Source organism: Pseudopodoces humilis, chromosome 23, assembly GCF_049639895.1.
Source record: "Pseudopodoces humilis isolate 2021_Gansu_Grassland_sample_001 chromosome 23, ASM4963989v1, whole genome shotgun sequence".
NCBI lineage: Eukaryota > Metazoa > Chordata > Aves > Passeriformes > Paridae > Pseudopodoces > Pseudopodoces humilis.
In genome coordinates, this window is record NC_142222.1 from 7,496,774 (window position 1) to 7,521,314 (window position 24,541).

General features: G+C 44.9%; 1 protein-coding gene across 2 annotated transcripts in view; it reads left to right on the forward strand.

Annotated features, from left to right (window-relative positions):
• Nucleotides 1–24,541, forward strand: part of LOC102102569 (sphingosine-1-phosphate transporter SPNS2) — a 118,091-nt gene that overhangs the window by 86,883 nt on the left and 6,667 nt on the right. Inside the window, exons 10-12 of one of the 2 annotated variants that reach the window (XM_088066066.1) lie at nucleotides 6,646–6,744; nucleotides 16,037–16,200; nucleotides 16,736–16,818. In XM_088066066.1, the coding sequence (XP_087922192.1) occupies nucleotides 6,646–6,744; nucleotides 16,037–16,200; nucleotides 16,736–16,802 (330 nt within the window). In that variant the 3' untranslated portion in view covers nucleotides 16,803–16,818. The remainder of the gene's footprint in view (nucleotides 1–6,645; nucleotides 6,745–16,036; nucleotides 16,201–16,735; nucleotides 16,819–24,541) is intronic. The other variant, XM_005525977.3, reaches the window with a different exon arrangement.

Sequence of the window (24,541 nt, forward strand, 5' to 3'; positions counted from 1 at the left end):
TTTGGAACAGCATCTTTCCATGTTCAGAGCAGTTTGTCAACTTGCAAGAACAACCTGAAGTTCACAATTTCTTCCAGATCCTGGTCCCTACTTCAGCCTATTCTGGATTTCATTATTATTATTTTTGCTTACTGAAAAGTGACATAAGGAGAAAGAGAGAAAAAAGATCCTTCTTGTCCTGAGCACCAGGGAGAGAAGTCCAAAAAGGACAACATTTCTGAATTCAGATAATTTCCCAAAATTTTAAGTGTTTGTGCAAAACCCCACATGCACAGAATTCAGGCAGCATTTCCTAACAGTCAGCATGTTTTGTGGGCTTTGTTATCAAAAACTCAGCTTTGTTCTGCAATAGGAAATCCTTCCATCCCTCCCTCCCTCTCTCCCTCCTCTGACCACAAAGGCAGCACATCTACCTTCCATTCAACACATACACAATAGAAACCCACCTCTGGGAGAGCAGAGAGGAAAAGAAAGTATAAAGAATTTTTGGACTATGTCCACCTTGTCCAAGAGGAAACTGTCAGGGACTTTTCAACCCATGTCCTCCATTTTCCATTCTTTCTCTACCACAGAGCTTTTTAAGTCTTTCAAATCAGCAAGCTGACCTCAGCAGCCCCATTTTCACATGAAATAGTCTGGACATTTGTTCAAGAGCTCTGCATGTTTTGTAGAGGTTTCCATCAGAGCCCATCAAATATAATATATGTCAAAACCCTGTTGTGAAGGTGGTGTTGCTAACTGTATGAAAAGAAAGGCACTAAGGCACAGAACCATTACAGGACATTCCCGAGGTCTTTTGTCAGCTTGTTGACAGAACTAAAAATATAATCAGTCTGGCATCAATAGAAAACTCCCTTAACTTGTGTTTGTTGGTTATGCAAACATCAGCAAGGAAACAATTGGGCTCAGTATTCTTAGATGTGAAGATAATGGTGTTGATAAATGGATTCAGCAAAGAACTTCAAGCCTCTGGTTAAGTTCTGTTTATGCTGAAGTTCAAGGTTGTGTTTGTTTTTTAAAGTAGCTCTGCAGTTGCCATCACTGCATTGCCTGATGAACTTTCTGCCTTTCACTCATTTGTGCAGGAACACTTTGGGGTGGTTAAATCCTCTCCTCTCAGTGTGGGTAAAGCCCAGATAAACAAAGTTTGTCAGTGTACTCTGCTAGCATTGGATGGCTTTGAATTCCCAAGGTTCCTCCTGCCAGGTCAGCTGTGGTGGGACAGAACTCTGTGGAGCTTCCCTGGGACTTCCATGGGCTTTTGCAGCTTGTGCTGAGTTCAGGGCTGCTGTGGCCATTCAGAACGTGGTTTCTTAGCACTTGCACAGATGTGCAGCCTGGAGACAGCTGTGCTGAGGAAGAAATTACAGTACAGTATGTGTAGTTGCTCATTCCTGCCTCCTGCCAGAGCTTCCTGTTGCATCCTGCCTCTGGCTGTGGTGTTCCCAGGAGCAATCCCAGTTCTCTCCACTCAGAACTAGTGGAGAGCTTTAAATAGCAGCTGTTTTATACCCTTCTTAACACTGGCTGGCACAGGTAAGGGCTCAGCTTAGGTGGTCCCAGCTGCCAGGAGGGAGGATCCTGTCAGACCTGTTCAAGGTGCTCCAGAAAATCTATGCCAGAGACAGACCTGAAATTTGACCTGTGTTGTCTCAAGGTAACCCCCAAAGGTATTTTCAACCAACTGCTCTGTTATATCAAGGGTATTAGGGCTGCCATCATTGTCCCATTTAATTACAAAGGTTGTTTGTGTTGATTTCAATGTGACTTCAATATCCTGTAGCTTTTTAACAGCTTTTATAGGATTTGCCATCTGTCTTACCAGCATCCTGTAGTCAGTTGGATTTTGTAGGGATGCATTTGCAGTTATTTATGTTGCTTTAGTGCAAAAGAGTTCCGTAAGAAATGATTGAAAAAAGTAGTTCAATTTTCCAAGACAGGAAAAGAAACTAAAGCCACGTTAAAAAATGGATTTTGGTAATTGCTGCCAACTTTTCAGCTCACTGTTCCCTGGTAGAATGAACTGAGTGTTGTATATAATGTCCAGCTTGATGCATTAACAGCATGAGTGGACGTGTGAAAGTATTAAAGAAATAAATGTAAGATGAACACAGGGCTGGAAGCAGACAGATCCCACAGGGGATGAGAGGGGGCTTAGATGTCAATGGGTGAGAGCCAAGGCTACAGCCACGTTTGACAGACAGCTTAGTGGGAAGTCCTTGCCAGAGAAAGATGTGGAAATGCTTTAGCAGATGCACTTTGTATGTTTGGCAAATTAATTTTACTGATTACTATTTATTTGTTGTAATCAGAAGTGTGTCTGTTCTTGCCTGAGGCTGGGAAGTTTAAAAGCATTATTAGCGTAAGCTTAACAACACTTTCATCCTATACATAAATATTACCCTGTTTTCATGGATAAAGGCTCTCAATACTGGCTGAACACTCTTCTTGCTGATTTCATTATGCCAGGAGTGAGGCTTTTTGGAAACTGCATCCCAGATGATTCCTCACAGCTTTCCCAAGATTTACAGATCCCACGACTGCTTAAGAATCCTTTCGAGCAAGTTGTTAAGGACCTCCAGAGGTTTTCCAAGTTTAATTTCCATGGCAAAACAAGGATGTTTGCTTATTATTGCTTATTAAATTCCAATTTAATTGTTGGCTCTCGCTAGCTCAGTTGCATTTCATCCACTGCTCCTCCTGCAGAAGGGTGGGAGCGTGGCTCCTCGGCTTTCCTGCAGTGCAAGGTGCCAAGTGCTGGCTCTGATAAATTGTCAGTGCTGCAGTGCTCTGCACTGCCCGAGATTCTGAAAGGCTGATAGTTGTTCTGAATGCAAATTTGTACAAAACAGGTCTCATTCTCCTGGGCACAGCTCTCCATATCTCCTCCCAGGCACATGCTCAGATGGTGTTTGGGGAAAGGAGGGATGTTTTGTATGGAGCTTGCTAATTATGAAACAGATTTCATCAGCCATCTTTGCAAATTGGCCTTCAAATTACTAGAACCCCAAAGTAGCCTTAAAACTGCCTTATAACAGCAATAATGAATGAGCTTGAGAGCAGCAGACAAGTGTGTAACACTCTGAGACGTGTGCAGTGTGTGTGGCTTTGTGGGAATCTGGTGATAATAGTGGGGGTTTTCTCCACACCACATCGCAAAAACAGAGATGATGAACAGGTCTTGGAATATTTGTGTAAGAGCCATGAGGCAATTTTAAGTGCCTCTATTTTAATCACAGTCTCTTTAGGTCTTTGCTGAGAAAAGTCATCCTCCAGTTTATGCATAGCCCTGACATTCATGCAAAAATATTGCTCTGCACATTTCTGTTTCCTTTTAAAACATTAGTTCTTTCTAAATGGTCATGATCTGCCATGGAGGAGCTGCTTTGATGTTTTGTTGTAAAGTCAGAGGCTTCCTTTAGGCTTGAAACAGGCACAGACTGGTGCTCAGCTGTGCCATAGGCATGTAGGAATGTTGCTTTTATTCTGATTACCTTTCCTAAAAATAAAACCCAGTTATTTATTTAGTACAAAATGCTGCCCTATTTTTATAGCCAAAGATAAATTGCATTTCCAGAGGTTCTTGTTGTTGCTTCCCTTGAGTGCCTCTACACAATACCCCAAGTGCTGCAGGTTAGACTTGAGGGAGGGTGAGGAATGCCTGAGGATGAGGGAACAGAGCCCACCAAACCATCTGAGGGCAGCTGGTCCGAGGGCTGCAGGTGGAGGTGTTCTGCTCCATGAAGCCTCCTTCACTTCATTTAGGAGTATTATTTTTAGGCAGTGTCTGCCTGGCTTTTGTGGAGGGTCTGTCTGGATCCCCAGCCTTTCCCTTTTCTGAACAGCAGGGACAACTGGGTTATTTCCAGCTTCTGTCAGGGCTGGAACAGTGTTGGTGCGTGTTTTCTTTGTCTCTGGTGCTGAAAGAGGTCAGTATGAATTGTTCTGACCCAGAAAAGGCAGCAGAGTGCTTGAGAGAGAGGAGTTAGACATAAACATCAGAACTTACCTCTTTGGCACGTGGCCTTTTCCTGGGAGAAGGGTGATCTCTCCTTGGCTTTCCCCATTAACTTTTTTCAGACCAGCTCCTGCTGTTTCCATCACAGGAAGGAGATGTCAGCAGTAATCCCTGGCCTTTCTGAACCTCTATTTAAAGAGCAGAGGTTTCCAGAGCTGCTTGCTCAGCCACCCTGCCCATCCTCTGCTGCCTGTCTCTGAACCTGGGATCAGGGATGAGCCAGGACAATCCCACAGGCTTCCGCCGTGCCTGCTGGGGCTCTCCCACCTCCTCTTTCTGTGGGATGTCCAAACCAGGCCATGTATGGTTTGAATTTAGGTCTATTTTAGTACTGAAATGCCCATTTAGAGTTGTAATTTACTTCTGTCTTCCAAGAACAGTAGATGTTTGCTACCAACTGCTTCCTGTTCATCAGAACAAAATGTTTTTTAGGGTGGAGTGGTTTTTTGTTGGGTTTCTTTTTTTTGAGGTGCTGGTTTAAGCTTTTTTTTTTTTTTTCTTTCCAATATATTTTTCAAGGAGGTCATGTTCATTTACTTGTTACTTGTTGGGTTTTTGCTTTGATGAGGGTGTTTTTCTCTCGAATTCCAGACCAAATATACCAAGTTTTCTAACACTTCATGGTGTTTTAACCACCAATAACTTACTCAGTTAAGCTGGAAACTCTACTCTTACTTGCAAAACTTCATTTGCATAATGTAGCTACACATGCAAAATTATGTCTAATATACGTGTGTGTGTGTATTCATGTGTATAAATATTTATGATACGGGTATAATTTAGATTTCTTCCTTTAATAAGCACTGCCACTCCCTGAATGTAATACATTTTTAATAAATGTCCCATTTCTTTTGCCCTTTTGCTACAAAAATGGATAGAATACAGAACCATGCAGGTTTTTTTTTCTCCAGATTGCTTAACATAAACTTTACAGAAAGAAAAAATATTTTGGGTTTCAAATTTTCGCTTCACATTTATGCACAACTCTTGGAATAGGTAGAATTTCACTTTATCTACTCAGATGCTCTTTCCCAAAGAGCTCTTGCAGAATGCTCTTTGCAGAATGCTTCTCCACTGCCCCTCTGTGAACTGGGCCAGGTGGGAACAAAAATAACTCTTAATTTTTCTTTTCTTCTGTCTGGTCTATCCAGGTTGCACCCATTTTCTGCCTCTTTGGGGAGTGGGAATGAATTGTGTGGCCCTCCCACTGTTCACATCCTGACCTTCAGCACATTTCTGCGTCTTTAATGAAGTTTAGAGCTAATTTTCCTCTTGGGATTTCTTTCTTCAAGTCGTGTTCTGAGCTCCTGGATGCAAAAGGAGGACAGGCCCTGACATCCACAGCCCTTGTAGGCTGCTCTGGATCTGAACATATCTTGCTCTTCTGTTGCACAACAGAAGTTGAACAAGGTGCCTGCTTAATACGTGGCATGAAAGTGCATTAGCAGTGTGCATTTACAGCTTTGTCAAAGCAGGGGTGAAAGAATTGTAAACCCTGTGGTAAAACCTAAGGAAAAGCATTTAATCTGATTTTACCCAAAATTCAGAATTGTCTGTGCTTGGAATGAGATGATAATTTTAAATAGGCATCAGTTCTCTTTTAGTGTGGATTTTCTCAATGCTCTTTCTTTTGTTTCTGGTTTTTATGGTAATTCCACTGCAGACAGGGAAACTCCCCTTCCCTGTGAGGAATAGCTCAAGCACTGCAGAGTACCTTAATCCTGTGCCCTGCTGAGTCCTCCCTGCCAGTCAGTTCAGGGAGAGGATCTCTGAGTATCCCTGGCTTGGGGATGGGCCAGTCCTGAAACGTCACATTTTGTTAATAAATTACTCTGGGAAAGGATTGCAAGGATCCTGGCAAGGCACGACTTGTAAAGAAAGACTGAAGGCAGCCCATCAGAGAGAAAGTGGATAAATAAAAGGGATCATGGTCTCCTAAGAGCTGAACAAGGGTCATTCCTGTCAGAGCCACTGGAAAAGGCACAGTGAGATTCAGTGCTTACAGGCAGAAACAATGCTCACTTGGATTTAGAGACCTATTGAATTCTTCATTGCTTCCAGCCTTTAAATCAAGACAGGATCAATTCATAAACTGGGATATATGGACTTGATGCAGATGTCCTTAGTCAGTGTCTTTAACAATTTATGCAAGAGGTAATTACTTTCTTCTGCCTCTAAAAAGTGTATTATAAAATTAAAGTCATTCCACAGGACAGGGGGTTGCTCGGGTTTTTTTATTTTTTAATTTTTCATCCCCTTCTGTGGTTAGGGCTCTGTGAGCTTTAGTCCCTTCATGGGGAACTAATTTGTGCTTTCCACTGCTCCTGTGTAATCTAACTGATTCTGCATGACCTGGCTAAGGGTGTCATGTCCTATTAGAGGAGTGAAGACCAAAATACAGCATCTCAGCTATGGAAAATTTTCCTAACATGACTTTGTCACTTTTCACAAGCGGAATCACAAATTTTTGAGAAAAATATAAAGTGACTAGAGATGGAGTGGGAAGGGAGGATGCATGACCATGACCTTTCATACTGGTGTGAGTTGCACTGAGCAGTACAAGACAGATGGGCAGGTTCTTGTTTCAACTTCTTTACCTATTTTTGTTTCTTTCCTCTTCTTTGCAGTACGTGGTCATTCCAACTCGCCGTGCAACCGCAGTGGCCTTGCAGAGTTTCACTTCACACCTCCTGGGAGATGCTGGCAGTCCTTATCTCATTGGATTTGTAAGTGCTCACAGCAGGCTCTGGCAGGGTTTGCTTCAGTTTCCAAACTGCTCATCTGAAATGCCAAGTTATATCCTGCTGGGAAGGAAGGCCTGTGTTTGTCAGCAGAATGGGAAATGCTGCAGAGCAGAGCAACTTCTTTTACCTGGCTGGGTTGTTGTGAGCTGCAGTTCAAACCAGGGGGGACTGCTTGGATGTGGGAAATAAACTTCCACATCTTTTTAGCCTAAGATGTTTATAAAGCTGACAGACAGTTCTGAAAAGAGAGTGTTCTTGCTGTGCTGTGAACATGGGCCAGAGAGAAATTTGATTGGAAGAGTCATGTGTGTGTTTAGGTGTTAGCTGACCTCAGGAACCAAATACCTGTTTATGGGCAGCAACACACAGCTGTACCTGGTTTGTAGGATAGTAAATAAATCATAGAACCACAGAATATTCTGGGCTGGAGGGGACTGACAGAAATTATCCAGTCCAACTCCTGGCCCTGCACAGACACACCAACAATCCCAGCCTGTGCCTGAGAGCATTGTCCAAATGCTCCTGGAGCTCTGGCAGCCTTGGGGCCATGACCATTCCCTGGGCAGTGCCCAACCAGGAGTTTTTGTTAATATTCCTTCCTGGGGTGTTCACGTTGAGTTCTTTTCTGTGACTGCTTCAGTGGCTGGCCTTGGTCTGACTGGGGATCTCCCTTTCTCTGCCACCATTATCCTAGTGCAGCACAGAGCAAGAGATCCAGCTCCAAAATCTGGCACTCAGAGAACATTCACAGTTGAAAATAAAAGACCTGGGAAATGTAATGAGGAAAATAAATCTGAATGTACTGGGGAAATGCCTTTTTCCTTCAGTGGAGTTTGATACATGGAGTTCCAGAAATCACAGATCATCATTTATAAAATACAGTAGCTTCCACAGAAATCCCTAAGTGACTCTGCTCCTGATGAGTTGAAAGTGCTTCTGCCTGGGGATGTAACTGGGATCTTCACTGGTCCCATCAGCTGAGAGACAGGACTTTGATGTGCTCCTCCAGCTCAGACACAGCTGCTGGGTCCTGTGGGGCTTTTTTATTTTTTACAACCATCATTGCTCATCTATTCATCCTGTAGACACCGGCTACACATATTTATTCATACCTATTTAATTTTGTGAGTATATCTGTTTAAATATGCATGAATGTTTACTTTTGAGTGGCAATGCCATGGCTGCTCTGTAGCCCTGTGAAGCACACAGAAAAAGGCAGATAAGAGATAAGGCTGAGAAGACCAAAGAAATAAGAAATCTCTCAAGAGAATAAAACAGCACAATTTAGCTTAACTCTTTATTTACTTCAATGTTCTGGATACCTGGGGAGAAATGATCTTATTTTAGAAGTTATTTGAAGGAGGCAAGAACAAAGGAATTGCAGGAGAGGCTGCTTCCTGCAGGGCAGGTGATGTGGGGAATGTGAGAGAGGAGAAAGGACAGGACAGGCAGGACAGGGGCTGGAGATGAGGGCAGGGCTGGGGCAAGCCAGGCTCTGTTCATCCTTTTCCTTACATAAGAGGGAATGTCCAGGATGAATACCTAGGACCCTGAACGATTGCACTTATTCTTGAGAGTTGCCTGGGGCTCTTCAATGTCATAGATTAAAAAGAAAAGGTCTTTGGTTGTAGAAATAACATGCCTTGCCCTCCTGGTATTCAGAGATCAAGCAAGTTGTGAGTTACTTAAGGATTCTTGGCTGAAATACGTATAGCCCAAATTTAATAGCTGCATTAGGCTTTCTTTAGACTGGAAAAATATTTGTTATTATTTTGAATTATCCTTTTCTAATGCTGTAATTGTTGGGCAGTTGTGATTTGGGAGGAGGCAATGTGGGTCCAAGGCTCTGTGCAGAAGAGGAGTGAAGCACTCATGCCATGAAAGGATCCAGCATCCCTTTGTGCAGCCTCTTTTCTGGCTGGGCTGATTCATCCTCCTCTGCTACCAGGACTGAAAGGTCAACTACAGCTCCACATAACACAGGAAAACAAATACTATTTAAAGTGAAATGACAGCCAGAGCTAAGGCAAGCACCTTAGTGAACCTGGGTATTAAAAACCACAGGAATTGTCCAGCTGCAGTGCAGGATGGAGACCTTCATGCAGCACTGAAACCCCACCTGGGCAGGGTGCAGAAGGGTCTCCAGTTCTGACCAGGATTTTCAAGGCAGTCTGTGAGGGCTGAGTAACCCACTCCTGCTGGATTTAAGGGGAGTTTAGGATCCTGATTCCCACAGTCCTTCTGGGAATCCATACATTGAGGGCATCAAATCCCACTGCTGTGACTCCAGACCCTTCAGCAGGCAGGCCAAGAGCAGGGGATAGGTTTTGAAGGAGAGCAGCAGAAGGCCCTGGAAGTGTCCAAGGAACAACTGGATGTGGCACTGGGAGCTCTGGTCTGGTTTACAAGGCGATATTCAGTCACAGGTTGGACTTTATAATCTCAGAGGTCTTTTTCAACCTTAATGATTCTGTGAGCTGCAGTAACAGGCAGGCTCTGAGACTGAAGCTCAGTCTCTCCTGATCACTTGGGTTCACCTGGGGTCCTGCTGTGTCTTCCAGCTGCTCACAGAATCCCCCTGAAGTTCCCTCACTGAATGATCAGTGCTTTGATCAAACTGATCAGGGTTTTGGTGAGTTTATAGTGAAATTCCCTCTAGCAATGCTCTTAATAAAGAACTGCTGACCCTTGTCCTTGTAGGACCAAGCTGTGAGAGGCAGTTGTCTCTGCTGGATACCAATAAATGCTGTATTGATCTTAAAATCCCCATGTGGAACACAGAAGGAGCTGATCAGCCACAGCCTCAGGTGTGCAATTGCTGCTGTGCTGTGTCCTGAGAGCTCAAGGTCACACTCAGACTTTCTGTAACTTCATCCCATTCCAGTTCTTGCACTGCAGCTCATTAAACCACCCAAAGCAGCAAATACACATTAGTGCTTAAAAGCTAAGTGGCAGGGAGCACATATGTGTGGCTGTTTTTCATGTCTCTTTAAATATTGATAACTTTTATTATGGTAAAAAGGCTTAAGATTGACTTAAAAAGGAGTTATGCAAATACAGCTTTAGGGTGGCAGCTGTAATTTGCATAAAGCTTTACTAATGTGGCAAGCTCTGGGATCAATTACTGTAAATCAGCACTGCCTGTTCACTTCCAAATAAGAATAGGCATTGCTGCAGTATTTCAGTAGATGAGACAGCTTTTATTCCTAAAGAGCTGTAACTTTTTTCAGGACCTTTGTGATAACCAACCTGTGGAGTTTAAATAACTCCTTTTTAACAACTCCAGTGTCACTCCACACTTTATTCTTGAGGCAGCTGGTGAGAAATCTCACCTGCTCAGTGCATTGCACCCAAATATGTGTAGTACTCTTCTGTCTTTGACTGCTGCCACTATGCAGACACGATTGCTGGAGCACAGAAGTGTTTAGAGAAATGTCCCAAATCCCACCATTTATGTTGAATTTCAGATAAAGGTCTTCAATTGCTGCTCTAGACAGCATTTCAGACTCAGAAGAGCAAGTGGAGGGAGGTGGCAGCAGCATGTGAAATAGTTAACTCTTCTCAGGCTGCATCACAACTCCAGCTCTTTGTATCACTAATTCTGGTTTGACCTTGGTTGTCCTTTAAAATAAAAGAACTGTAAGTCCATGTCCCTGTGTCCATCTGTGCACAGGCATGAACCTGTTTTCCCTGCTCAGGGTTTCTTCTTCTTGTGTCCCCCTCCACTTCTGACTGCTCCTCTGCTTCTGGAAATCTGAATACAAGCAAAAGGGGGTTTTTAATTCAATGCTGTGGCTTGGGACTTTTTTCCTCTTGCAGCCTTGCCTTGCCTCTGACTGATGCCAGCAGGACCTGCTGCAGGCACTGCTCTCCCTCCATGTGCCAGGCAGGTGCTGCTGTGGGCACACAGCTGTCCTGGGGCTGCTCGCTCTCCTGTTTGCTTCAACTCTCTCTCATCTTCTCTGTGCAGCTGTTCACAAGGTCTGAGGATGAAAACCAGTCTGTATCTCTTTGTCACTTGGCAACATCAGCCTGTCAGGAGGGTGTTCTGAAGTGCCAGAGACAGCTCTTTTCCACGAGCACCTTCTGATGGGCTAAAATCTACTGCACTCCTCTGGTGATTGTTCCCATCTTCCCTGCCCTCCTGGCCAGTTTCAGTTTTTCTGGAGGGACACCACCTCCAGCCACTCCAGGCCAGCTGGAGCTTTGGCACCCTTCACTTTTCTCCCTTTCCCAGCTTTCCTGTGAGCAGATTGATAAATCTAATTAGCTATTTAAGCAGCAAGAATACTAATGACCTTCCTTTAGCAAGCAGTTAGCAGAGCAGTGTTAATTATCCCTGGTGTAGAGTATTAGGGCAGGCAGATCAGCATTTCATTAGGGGCAAGGCAAGGAAAACTACTAAATGCAGCAATTCAGGTACTTTTTCATGAAAGTTCTAACTGGAGGTGCAGATTTCACAGTGTCTTGGCCCAGTTTCAAACAGCCTTTTTGTTGATTTGGTTTGAAGGTGTTTACCTAACCAAGTATATCTGTATAGAAAGTAGTTCTGTGTGTAAAGATTTGCCTGCCTGAGAAAGCAGAATTCATGTATTATGGTTTAAAATTCATATTTTATGTTTTAAAATGCTATGGCTGCTTCAGAGTAGGACATGCTTACTCTGGAAGAACACTTTTTCCAGTTTAGTTTGCTAGACTAAAACAGGCCACAGCCCATTGGGAGTCAAATCCACTTCTGTCTGACTTAAAAGCAGGGTATTGCAGTGAAGTGGATCGTGGGGATGTGATGCTGCAGTGTGGGTGTTCTGTCCCTGGCTGACCCATGCAGCCAGTCAAATATGGCCCATTGCTGTGTCTCCTGCCAAAGCAGGGTAAGAGATGAACTCAAGGTCAAAAGGGCAGTAATGTCCTGTGACAAAAATGTGCAAAATACTCTCCTGGCATCGCTCTCTGTTTCATGGACCATCAGGAGATATTCCACTGCTCTTGTGGGGTTGAGGATGGAACAGAGGTCCCTGTCTTGTTGCCCTTTGCAGCACGTTCTAATAGAGTGTGCATGAGTCTCTACAAGCAGCATCTGCCATCACCTGATGGAGCTGGTAGATGAAATGTGATACACATTTATGGTTTTTATTGTTCTTTACCAAGTCTCAGCTGCTTGACAGGTGTGGTGTAACCCTGATGGCATCACTCCTCCTGCAGAGATCTTTCCCCACGTTCATGCTTGTCTGTGACCCACACTGTGGTGGGTAAAATGGAACTTGGCCTGGCTGGTCTGAACATCTGCTGTGCTTGCCAGGGAAATAATGTGAGGATGAGAACCTCCAGCCCCTCATCCTCATTACCTGTTTCTTCAAGGAGCAACTTTAAGCTGAGGATTTTTCTGGTCCTGAGTAATTAAAAGCCTTTTTCATAGTGTACTGAAAGGCCAAATCTTCGACATAGCTGTCAGCTGCAAAATAAGAGGAGAATGAACCACCTGCAGACCAGCCCTCATGGGATTGATCTCTTCATTGCAATGAGCTAACAAGCTTCCCACTTCTGATGACTCAGGAACAGAGAAGATTTAAGTCTGGCAATAAAATACCAAATGACTTCCCATCTCTAAAATGCTCTGTGCCAAGGGTTCAGTCTGCTTTGGTGTTTTTTCAGAGCTCTGTGCATCTGTCATGTTCATGACTTTGTTAGAGGTACAGGTTCTCAGTATTTTTGATAAATGTTTAATGTAGGTGAAAGTATCTCACTAGAGAAAGCCCAGAAATCCAAAGCAGGTCGTTGTTGCACTCGAGTGTTTCAAGCTCTGTCTCATCGGCTCTGTCACTCCTCTGTGCACTGAAAACTTCCTTAAATAAATGTTTTCTTCCTCTGAGCTGCCAAGGATCCTGCCTGCTCCCAAGATGGACAGTTTCATGGTGCTGAGCACCTTTCAGATTCTCTTCAACATGAGGAATCACTTTGCTTTCTTGGAATATACAGACAGGGAAGGGGCCCATGCTGCCAGCAGAGGTGGGGACGGGGATTCTAAAGGTGATGATTCTCTCTCTGGGATCAGAGAAAGTCCAGTCTTAACTTAAAAAATCACTGGGCAGACCAGACCAGAGAGAAAGGAAGTTAATGACTTGAAGAAAAGAGACTTTCAACCCTCTCCAGGGCAAATGAGGCAGATACTGCTCTGACCCCCAGATGTACCAATGTCCTGGCATAGCAAGAAGCATCCCTATGGAGCATCCTAATTTACTGTAGCCTTTTTCAAGGCAGCACCATGTATTTAATGCAGCCTGGTCATCCTGGGAGGGGGAAAATATCATTAAAAAACAGATTTACTTCCTCTTATTATAAAGTGTTCCTCATGCCATTTAGCACAGTGTAAATGCTTCTGCTCCCCACCAGGCCCAGGAAATTGTTTACTTTATAAAATCCCTCATTTTTGCTTTCTCAGCTTCATTTGCACTCATATTCCATTTTCTTTAGAAAATTGGAGAAACCTTTCACATTCACACTGACTTCAGAGTGGGTGGATCCCAAACCATTGTGAGGTAACAGGGAATACTGTGTTAAGGAAATGTACTGAAGCGATCAGTCAGGAAGAACCTGGCTTGTCTCAAACCTCTAATCATGAAAATCAGATATTTATGCCAGAAATGCCCTTTTATGTAGCAGGATTTGTGCCCAAGTGGCAATGTCAGAAATTTAAGAGAAGCCAATTGCAGAGGAATCGAGATACTGACTCAGCAAGGAGAGAGAGGAAATAAAACAGTGATTTCAGAGATGTTACCATTACACCATGTAATTAATAAATCAGTTAATTCACCCACCCAGACTGTTTAGGAGAGACAGAACATGGAATCCAGATGCCTTCCTTGGGCTTGAGCCCACCTTGGCATCTACGGCATCCATGGCAGAGCACCCAGCACATACTTCCCAAGAAAGTGATGAAGTTTCCCTTTGTTCCTCTGTTGTCCCCAGTGCTGGATGGAGCCACAGCTGGGTTGGGGTTGGGACCATGCTCGTGGCAGCTGCACTGTTGGTTCTCCAGAAAGCAGGAGCTGGCTCCAGCTGGGCTCCATCCAAGTGGCTGCCACGGGCTGAGCACACGCCGGCCGTGTTCCGCTGTGAAAATGCCTGGAGCTGAGGTTTATTTAGCAAAGTCATTCCTCTTGCTCTGAGCTCTGTGCTGCACAGCGAGGGAGGAGACGTGAGCTTCCACAGTTAGCTTGCTATCAAAGATTTCTGATTAGACTGCAGAGCAGCAACGGGACTTCCTTCTTGATTTTCCACCCCCACGTTCTGCATACGTGTTTTGAAGCCTTTTGCCACCTCCCAGCTGGAGGAACAAAGGAAGGAATCCCACACATGACTCCGTGCTGCAGAGCTGGCACCGGCCACGCACGGCCCCCGCACTTTGTTACTCATGTTAGAGAGAAAACACCAAAAATTATGCTTGATTGGGTCTTGCCAAATCACAGTTGGCCAGCTCAGGATGCTGTCATTGCCAGGAGTCTGGAAAGCCCAAAATTGGCAATACAGAGCAGACCATTTGGCAAACGGTGTGTCATTCTTGGAGCTTAGGTCTGTAATTATGTCCTGTGTCCTCTCGAGAGGAGATGCCAAAGTTCCAGCCTTAGCAGGTGGTTTGTAACCAAATGGAACAAAACAACAGAGAGCAGTGACTGCTAACAGCAAAAACATATATGTGGACCCTGATAAAATTCTAGAGTTCAGAGATGAGGACACTGGGGAGGGAAGTATATGGAATCTGGATGAGGAAGCCCAGCAGGCTTGGTGGAAAGAATTATACCTTGAAAGGGAGGAAAGACATTTTTTTCTAAACTGTGCATTTACAGAATGTGTTTGGTTAAAAATGAAAAATACAGCAGAATTAATAATAATGATTTGTTGCTATAAAAGGTCAACACAATGCATTAGAAGGGAAGGTGTGGAACAAACTACATTGGGAGATTTATTTTTTGGAGGCTTTACACTTTCAAAGCTGGTTTTTAGCCTAGAATGTCATGTCATCCGTGGAGAAAGCAATCAAGAGCACATGCATGGCTTTTCATCCTCTGCTGCTGACTTACCATGTCAATTTGTCAAGTGATTTATTGTCTGGTCCTTTTAGAGAATAATTTGTGTCCATTCCCAAAAATGAAAAATGGTTTAGAATGTCTAGATTTCTGTTTTAGAATATCCTCAATTCTGGCTATTACAGCCTGATAGAGACATTGACTCCATGCCAAATTCTGTTCCATAATGAAGAGTAAGGGAAATGTTTGGAATTAAGGTGTCTGGATACAAAAGGGAATTAATGACTAGCTGATGTCCCTGTCTCCTGGGTGCAGAGCACATTCTGCTGCTTTCCTGTGGGTGCATTCTTTTCTTTTCACATTCAAGTCTTGTTGCTATTTTTAAATAAATCTCTCAGACTAATGGTCACTGTGATTTGCCTTCAGTCTCACATGAGAATTGTTTGTAACACTCTGGTTTTTCTTCTTCAGGGTGTTTTACCCTGTAAATAAAGTTCTTTTTTGGAGGACTAGAACTCTTCTATATCCCAAGCACTGAAATTATGCTTTAATCCATAAATTTGGTTGTATGCAGTGCAAGCACAGCCCTGTGTCTGAGCCTGGGACAGAGCCACATCTTGCACACAATTACACTTCAAGCTTGGGTGATTGGAAGAAGGAATGAACCCCACAGCTCAGACATGGGCATAGACCCCCTACGTTCAAGTTCTGATTCCCCAAATCCGATAGGATCTCTGTTTTTTTTTGTTCTTTGGAAAACATTTCCCTCCTTCCCACTCAGAACACAGAAATGGCATTTAATGCCTCCCTTTGCTGAAGGGTAGGTCAGGTGTGGGAGTAAGCAGGACTTGGTGGGAATTGCAGAAGATTGATCACTGCCTCACCCACTGAGCAGCACCAGCACGGCCCTGCTGGCTCCCTGGGGTGTTTGGGCAGTGCAGCAAGGTCAGACACCCACGGCTGCTGTCACTGACACAGCCTGGGAGAACATGGAAAGGGCTGTGGGAACTGTATTAGATCAGGCCAGAAGAGTGACAGCGAGAGGAGAACCCCTGCCAAGCTTCAGAGCATAAATTGCCCAGGCTCCTGTGTGGAAGGCTGAAGGGTGTGAGGGACATTCAGCTTCTACTGAACACCCTGTTCCATTTTAAACCTCACACATGGCTGGTGGGTGGTTGTTTCAGGAGTGGTGTTCACTATCATCGTGTCTCTTTCATTAAGTGACTTATGGTTTTGCCCTTCTCTCTTAGATCTCCGACCTGATACGACAAAGCACAAAGGAGTCCCCAGTGTGGGAGTTCCTCAGCCTGGGTTACGCGCTCATGCTCTGCCCGTTTGTCGTTGTCCTGGGAGGGATGTTCTTCCTGGCCACAGCTCTCTTCTTCCTAAGTGACCGAGCCAAAGCTGAGCAACAGTGAGTAGCCTGGCCATTGCGAACGGGGAGGCACCACAGCCTGTTTGCTCTCTTGAACATTATGCCTGTACTCTTGCCCTGGCCTTGGCCCTTCCAGGTAAAGGATGTTGGGTTGTGTGTTACGAACCTGGGCTCAGCAGAGTGCATGAGGCTGCACGAAGCACAGGGGCTTGGGTCGTGCTGGCTGGGCATCCTTTACACGCTTCTGCTCTGGTGGATCTCAGTTGTTGGCCACACAGACAGGCCCCTTACACCCCTGCCTGAGCATGTCACAGCCCAGGCTGTCCATGGTGAGGGGCTGCTGGCTGCTGGAAGCGCTGGAGAGTGAGGTGAGGAGCAGGAGGTGCTTCCCAGAGCTTGGCGGTCGATGCTGCGCCCGCCCACCTCCATCTCCCCACCTCCAGCAGTGAAGAACATGAGGCAAGCAGGAAGCAAGCTGTGTGTGGGAACATGTGCACTCAAGGGTTGCTATGATAAAGAGTCTTTCCCAGTCCCTTCTTGCAGCTTTGTGAAAAAAAAAGCTACTGTTTTTCAGTAAAGAAACCGATTCGGATCATCTCACGGTTGGCAACTACAGTAATTCAGAAGACGCTTCCACATGACATACAAACTTCTGGGGTTAGTCTCTTTCTCATAATTGTTGAAAAATAAGAATTACTATGTGTAATGTCATGCTGAATATGTGGGTAGGTGACTAGTCTGGTGTTGACTGTAAGTTGCCTTTGCTTTTCCCCCACTGGATAATGGGAGCCTTGATTTACCTTAAGGAGAAGGGCCCTGAAATATCACTCTAGGTACAGTACAGGTAGAAGGAAAATTTGGTGTTTGGAGTTGACTTAAGTGTGTGAACACTTAGGGTGATACTTTCTGGCTCACACTGTTTTATCAGAAGGATGAAAGAGAATTGGAAGCAGTGCCAGAGATGGTGCTGTGGCCCTGGAAGTGCAGTTCCACCTTCCTTTACTAGCATACATAAACACCAAAGAAAGGAGAAGTTCCTCTATAAAGAGATGTTTAAACATCATGGAAAAACAAGACCTCATGTCATAAGGATGGGAAGTCCTACAGAGTTGAACTTCAGTATGGCTTTGGGGACGTGATGTGTGTGCCTGGTTTGTTTTCTGCATTAGAGGGGTTGTAAATGGCAGGAAGGGAGGTTGGAGATTAAATGCTAGGAAGGCCTTCCTAAGATAAAAAATAGGTAAATCCTACAGCAGATTATTTGGGGAAGACATGAAAGCTGTTCTCAGCTCCAGTGGAGATCTCAGGAAGGTTTTTGTTCACTCAGAGACACCACAGGCTGGGCACCAGCTGGGTGACTCTGCTTGGCTGCCAGCACTGGTGTGTCTTACCCAGCTGTTTTGCCAAAGCCCCAGCTTTTGCAGCAGTGTTAATGTGGGAGGGAGATCACATCCACACCTCTAATTGCTCCTGTGCAAAAGGGATTATTCCTCTCTTGCTGTCTGCCCTCAGCAGCTTTGCTTGTACTCTATGTCCAGAGCAACCAGCCTCCCACACATTCTTAGAAAAAAAGCATTCAGGTGTCAAACCTGGGTTTGTTTCTCTTTCTCTTCTAGCTTCATTTCCTTTCCTGACTCACATTTGTTTATGAATATTGTATTAGTCAGTCACAGATGTTTTGTGTTGCAAACTGGGGAGAACAATTGTCATAAATAATGGCTAGCAAAATGATTTCTCTCAAGTGACTCCTAGGAAGGGTCCTGTTTCTGGGGTGTGCACACTCCTATGTTAAAATACCCTGACATCCTGCAGTGAGATTCCTGAAGTGCAGCTTCTCTCAAGTTACTGAGAAGTGGGAGTGAAGTAAGAGAGAAGTAAGGCTGGAGGCTGTGGAGGGACCCATGTGCAGCAGAGTCTGTGCTGCCCCCATCTGCCCCCTCCAGCAGCGTCAGTGGCTCCTCAGAATTTATGGGGCAGGATTTATTTGTTAGTATCTCCGTGCTTGCCTGTGAGGGGAAAGGTAGCAGAGCATTTTGCTCTTAGCAAATAAAAACTCCATGCTGGAGCCCAGATCCACCATCCAGCTCCCACCTGTCAGGCCACCTGCACTTGGCATCACACACCTTTGGCAGAGGCTGTTTTCTGCCCAGCCAGTCCTCCCCTCCATCCTACCTGTTACTTGCAGGGTACAGAGGAATTGCTATTTCAGGATTCCTTGTTTTCCCTGTGCAGTCAGTCCTGCTGCTCAGACAACGGGAGTTGGAAACGGGCTTTGCCAAAAGAAATCAATTAACCTGCGGGAATCACGAGCGCGGTGTCACACGGCAGAGATTAAAGCCATCCATCAGTGCCAGGGTCAGGGCACAGGGCAGCACCCACTCCTCCAGTGAGGAGCAGAGAAGTGGAACACTGCTCTCAGCCTGTGGAAACTGAGCTGTCCCTGCTTTATTCCCTGGGAAATGGAGTTTGGGGATTTATTGCTGGGATTTCTGTGTTTGTTTGTTTCTTTGTGTAACTGGCTCTGGGTGTTTGCTTAGAAATAATTTCTCCTTCCAGGCAGGACAGATACCAGGATAGCAGCTCTTTCCTGTAAAGCTTCCTCCAGTTTCTACCACGCTTCCTTTCAAAAAAAGAGTTTCCAGGCTTTCACACTACTTTTATCATTGTGACAATTCCTGGCATATTTTGTACTTTTTTAACACAGGAATTCCCGTCAACAAGGCTGCTCACAAAACACTAATGAAAAAAAAATCTTTCTGTAGCAATTTTTTTTTAAACACAATTCTTTTATTACCATTTTCATGCTGCTTCAGAAGTCTGACAGCTTAAAGAGGCTTTTAGAAAATGTACTACTAGCAGAGAACAGGATAGAGTACATCACTCTGTGCTAATAATCCGATCATTCTGGGGACTAGTTCTGTAACACAAATTTAATCTCACCATTCCAAAGTGATAAGAGAGAGAAAACAGTTAAGAATGGCTTCTGTAAGAGGTTTTAGGCACTAGTAATGATAAATACTTCAATTGTTTCTTAAACCACTCAACTACAATTCCTTCTGTGATATCAGTTGACTATATTGTTGTTTCTTTCCTGCTCTGCACCTCTGCAGAGGGAGGTTAAAGCATTGTATTTTATTTCCAAACATCAGCACTCTGGGCTGTAATTCTCTTACCTGCTTGAGGAATATTGGTGAGACCCAAGCTGGATTTTAGACTCTCTGGAAGATAATACAGTCTTGCCGTGGCAGAGCCCTCTGAAATGGATCAGAAATCTGATAATTGCACTTTTACCCTCAAGTTCCATCACAGCCCTGCCAAAAAGCTGTGTCCAAGGCTGGGAGCAGTCCAGGTTCTCCACTCAATGGAAGTAAAACTCAGCACTGCTGAGAGTTGTGTCTGTGGCTTGTGTTCATCCCCTCCCTCACTCACAGTGTGGAGAACTGGGACAAACAAAGCTTCACCCTGGAGGGCTGCAGAAGAAAAGCCTACATCTGGTACTTGCTAAAAGCTCCATCAATAATTAGAAAAAATGTGGGTTTTTTTATCATGAAAAGGGATTCAAAAAAGTCCCTTTCCTTTGAGTACCAGGGATATAAATCACCATAATTATTGTGTGTCAGGATCCTTTCCCGGGCAGTGAGTGCAGTGATCCTGCAGCCCTGTCCCCAGCCATGGCCACTCCCAGCTGCTGCTGAGGGAAAACCAAATTCACCTGGGTTCTTCCTGAAAAATCACCCTGTGCAGGTATGGGATACTCGACTCCTCAAAGGATTTTGTTGTTTTAACTTTTTGGTTTTTTACTTAATCCCTGGAAACATTACACTTTCTGGTTTTTTCCAGAGGTATGGAAGGATGCTTAGGAAGGGGGTCCAAGTTTTATAATGGCTCAGTCCCTCTCTGCATGAAAGAGGCTGGATATTTTCACCAAGGATACTGCAGTGTGGATCCCTGGGGCAGCCAGAGCAGGAATAAACAGCTGCACTGATGCAACTGTTCAGAACAAAAGAATTTAAGTCTTTAACCAGTGACCACTCAGCGCTTGAGAGACTGCAAGCCTGAATCCTTCACTCCTTTGTTTGCATAATAAGAATCAGGTTATTTAAACAACTGAAGCAGGTATTTCTTTTCTCCTAAAATGAAAATTAAACATTTCATAAGAAAAAAAAATTTACTCTTAAGACCTTTGATCAGATGTGGAAGGTCTTGCTAAGCAGAAGTGCTCATTTTAAAAGTGGTGTGTACAAACACTAGAAAACAAATACTCTTTATAGAGGAGATAGCAAAATCCACAAAAAGAACCATCCCTAGTCCAGACACTTCTGCTGTCTTAAACATGGCACATCTTCAAATTGCATTACAGGAAAAATGAGAATAATCCATTTTCAGGCTCTTTCTTCTGCCTCATATCAGGCTTATTTTTAGCCTTTTGCAGAACTGGATATAAAATTATCTCCCAGTTCTCCTATTGCAGCAATTTGAAAGTGTCTGACCTTATTTTTGCTTTGCAGATTCTATTATGTGGGGCAGGGGAAGGACTCACAGAGTTGTCAACCCTCCCTTTCTCTCATTTTTCTGTGGCAGCTGTTGGACACAGAAAGGACCCACCAGGTGACCTGATGTTTCCAGCAAAGCCCAGAGTCCCTCCCATTAACAATTTCTCAGGTATTAATTAGAGTGGCAGCTGATTGATGCTGAGTCTGCTCCATCCTGGTAGTTTGCATTGCCAAAAAGAACATTCCTTCTCTGAAATAGCTAGAGCTGTATCACAGGGGGTTTTAAGAGGCTGGACACTTATTTTAGAGAGATGTGTCAGTGCTGCATTGAGGCAGAGTTTGGATTTCAGGAGCTGCAAGTGGATTTTAACTCCCAAAAAGGGATATTTGAGAACAGCTTGCTCACTGCTGATACTCAGCAGCTTATGGGGAGGAATATCATTGCTTCATTTGTTTTGACTTTACAAAAGAACAATAATTAAACATTTCATACAGTGGTAGAAACTCACAATGCTTTTTTAGCCCAGATAAGATATCCTTGGCTTTTGAAGCCACATGAATTTACAGCAAAAAGCCTGGATTAAGGTGCAGAGGATCTGTGGTGATAGAAGGAGAGAGGTAAGGAGTGAGTTTTGAGTATCTGAGAGAGGCATGATCAAAACTCACAGACTGCAGATGGAACAAGATTAGAGTATTAGATGGTTTATGTGGAATCCATGTTAAGAATATGAAGGGGAAAGGTGGTGAAAATATAAATAGTTCTATTATTGGTTGAAAAACCTCCTTGTAGAGCTGTTGGTTTTCTCACCTGTTTACTGGCAATGTAACTCCATAAACAGTTAGCAAAACCAAGAATGCAACAACTTGGGACTTGAATTTTAAATGCTGGTTTGCTGCTGCAGTTGGGAGCAGCTGGTGTCATGCAGATGGAAAACAGCCTCATACAGAGCAATTGCTGATTTGTTGTGTCACTTCAGTCAGCCTGTGGATTTCCTGCAGGTTGGGCAGGGAGGTGCAGAGGTCAGTGTAGCTGTTCTCAGCAGTTTGAGCTCAGCTGTGGTCCTTCCATGGTGTTTGGAACGCGCTGTCAGAGGTAAGTGCTGGCAGCAGGAGCTGCAGCCCAGGCAGGGCAGGGACAGCCAGTGCTGGCACAGCTCTGGGAACCCCCAAAGGCTTCTCCAAAACCACCCATTCCCCACCAGACTGACCTTCCCAGGGTCATCCCCTGTGCCACAGAGAAAGGAAAACAATATTCCTACACTATTCCCAGCTGCTTGGTGCTATCCCACAGCAAGAATGGAACTTCTCCACGTGCCTTATTCTGTTGGGAAGCCAAAGCTCATGTTTCCAAGAGCTCCAGATCAAGTCCCACTGCTGTGTTGGCTACTGGCTCTCTGCTGTGAGCCCCAAGAAGTCAGATGTTGTCCCTAAAATGCTCACCAGCTGTAAAAGAGGATTGAAGGCACTTTCCCACACTGTACAAGGGGCAATGAAATCATGGACTCAGCATGTCAATTGGCATTGGCATTGCAAAAGAGAATTCCTGGTGTAGAGGGACTTTGCCATGCAGGAGGAGATTTTAAATTCTCACTGAGACAGATTCTTTGCTAAGGCTGCCCTGGCACAAAGACAAAATCTGATGGGATCCCACACAGGTGACTGGAGCACTGAGCAGAAGGCAGCAGCCTTCCAAGCAAGAAACAATCTCTGACACAAGGAAATGGAAGAAATAATGAAAAATTCAGCCCTGCTGTTTCCTGATGTCAGAGCACTTTGCAAAGGTATTGGCTTTCATGAGCAGCAATGACCTGTCCTTGTGCAGACTGTCCCACAGTGTGTTAGAGCAATTTATTTGTGGTTGGGTCCTTGACCTGGGCCAGGCTTTAACCCCAGCCAGGCTTTAACCCCACAGCCACTCACTCCCTGCCCCACCAGCGCACTGGGGAGAATTGGAGGGGTGAGAGCTGAAACATTTGTGGGTTGAGTACAGACAGTTTAATAGGAAAAGCAAAAGCTGCACCTCAAACAAAGCAAAACAAAGCAAGGAATTCCTTCCCCACTTCCCACAGCAGGTGGGTGTTCAGCCCAGGAGAGCAGGTAATTCATTCTTGTCTGCTTTTTATGTCATGGTTTCTCCCCCTTGCCATTCAATCATTCAGTCAAAAGTGAGGCACTCCACTGGCTCTTTTCTCCATTATTTCAGTGCACAGGAGTGTATGTTTTTACACACATAAAAATCCCTCCACCTCAATACTGAGCCCATCAATATCTGGCAGAATTTTACTTACAGAGACAGGCTCAGGCACCAGGTTTTGAGACCTGCATCTTCATAGATTTGAGGGGTCCATGTCAGAGTACCCCAAAGGCTGGTGAGCCCTGGAGCCCATTTCCACCCAGGTCCTTGGGACCCTGACTGGTGCTGTTAACTGCTCATCCTCACATCTGTTCTGCTGCAGCTGCCTGGGAAAATAGCAGGAAAGGTTATTGATTTTTCCTTTATGCCCCTTTTCTCCTCAGCAGAGATATGTGGAAAAGGAAAAAGTGAAGCTGACCCATGTTTCTGCCTCTGGAGACAAATCAGCACCTGGATTAAATGAACAGATGGAAAATACAGTCTGTGCAGCTTTAAGGGGCTGAACCAAATAGAGGGGAAAATATATTTGCTGTACATGATTATTGTATTTTGTTTGCTAAACCCACTGACAATCAGGAGGAAAAGGGGATTTGAGCCAATTAATTTCTTCAGTGCAGCTGGAGGAGCCCCTGTCCCCAGCAGAGAGCTCCACACTGACTGAGCAATCCAGAGGGAAGGGATTGCCCTGGCACAGGGCACAGGGTGTGCACAACCAACTCCTATGTGAGCCTGGGCATGGAGAGCTGCAGGGTGGAGATGTGAGCCTGGGGATGGAGAGCTGCAGGGTGGAGATGTGAGCCTGGCATGGAGAGCTGCAGGGTGGAGATGTGAGCCTGGCATGGAGAGCTGCAGGGTGGAGATGTGAGCCTGGCATGGAGAGCTGCAGGATGGAAATGTGAGCCTGGCATGGAGAGCTGCAGGTGCACAAAGCCCCAGGCCTCCTCCCTAGCTGGCAATGAGAGCGTGAGCAGGCAGCAGCCACAGTGAGCACTATTCCTGCTCCAAAGAAAACTTCTGTGCCAGATTATTGGCTGAATTTTATTAGAGTCCTCTTTTCCTTCAGCAAACTGACCTCAGCTCCATCAACAGCCCATTCCTGCAGGCTGGATAACCTGTCAGATGCATCAGGAAGCTCAGTGCTTGGCTATTTTTAACTGTGCCATCCTAGCCTTGTGCCACTCACTGGCAGCTCTCTAGGCTGATGTATCACTGTTGCTCTCCTTCCCTTTCAGTCACTGTTTCCAGCTGCAGCCTGCTTGGAGTCTGAAGTTCTGCAGGAATTCATGTTGTCAGTCACGTCTTGTCCCAGAATTACTGACTTCACCATCAAAACAGCTTGAGGTCAGTCAGAGCAGGAGCTGCTCCCTGGGAGCAATCCTTGATTCCGCTGTTCTTACTGAAGGTAACAGGTTGTAGTGAGGGCTGATGTTCTGCAGCCTTTTTTGGGGAGGCTGTGGCAGTTTGTTCAGCGTGCCAGGAGAAGTGCAGTGGAGCAGGAAACCAGAGCCATCCCCTTCCAAGTGAAAATGGGAGTTATGCTCAGCTATTGCAAGGCAGCAATGGCTAACTAAAAGAGATTTGTTTTTCATAGATTAAGGCCATAAAGTCTCATTACCTCTTAAGGATGTCTGGACATGAACTTCTCATCACCTAAAATTTCAGGTTTCAGTGTCTTTACAAGGCCTTTTGGAGATGTTTTTAACCTCCCAATGTCTGAAGAAGTTCAGACAGGAGGAATCTGGTGGGGGCTGCC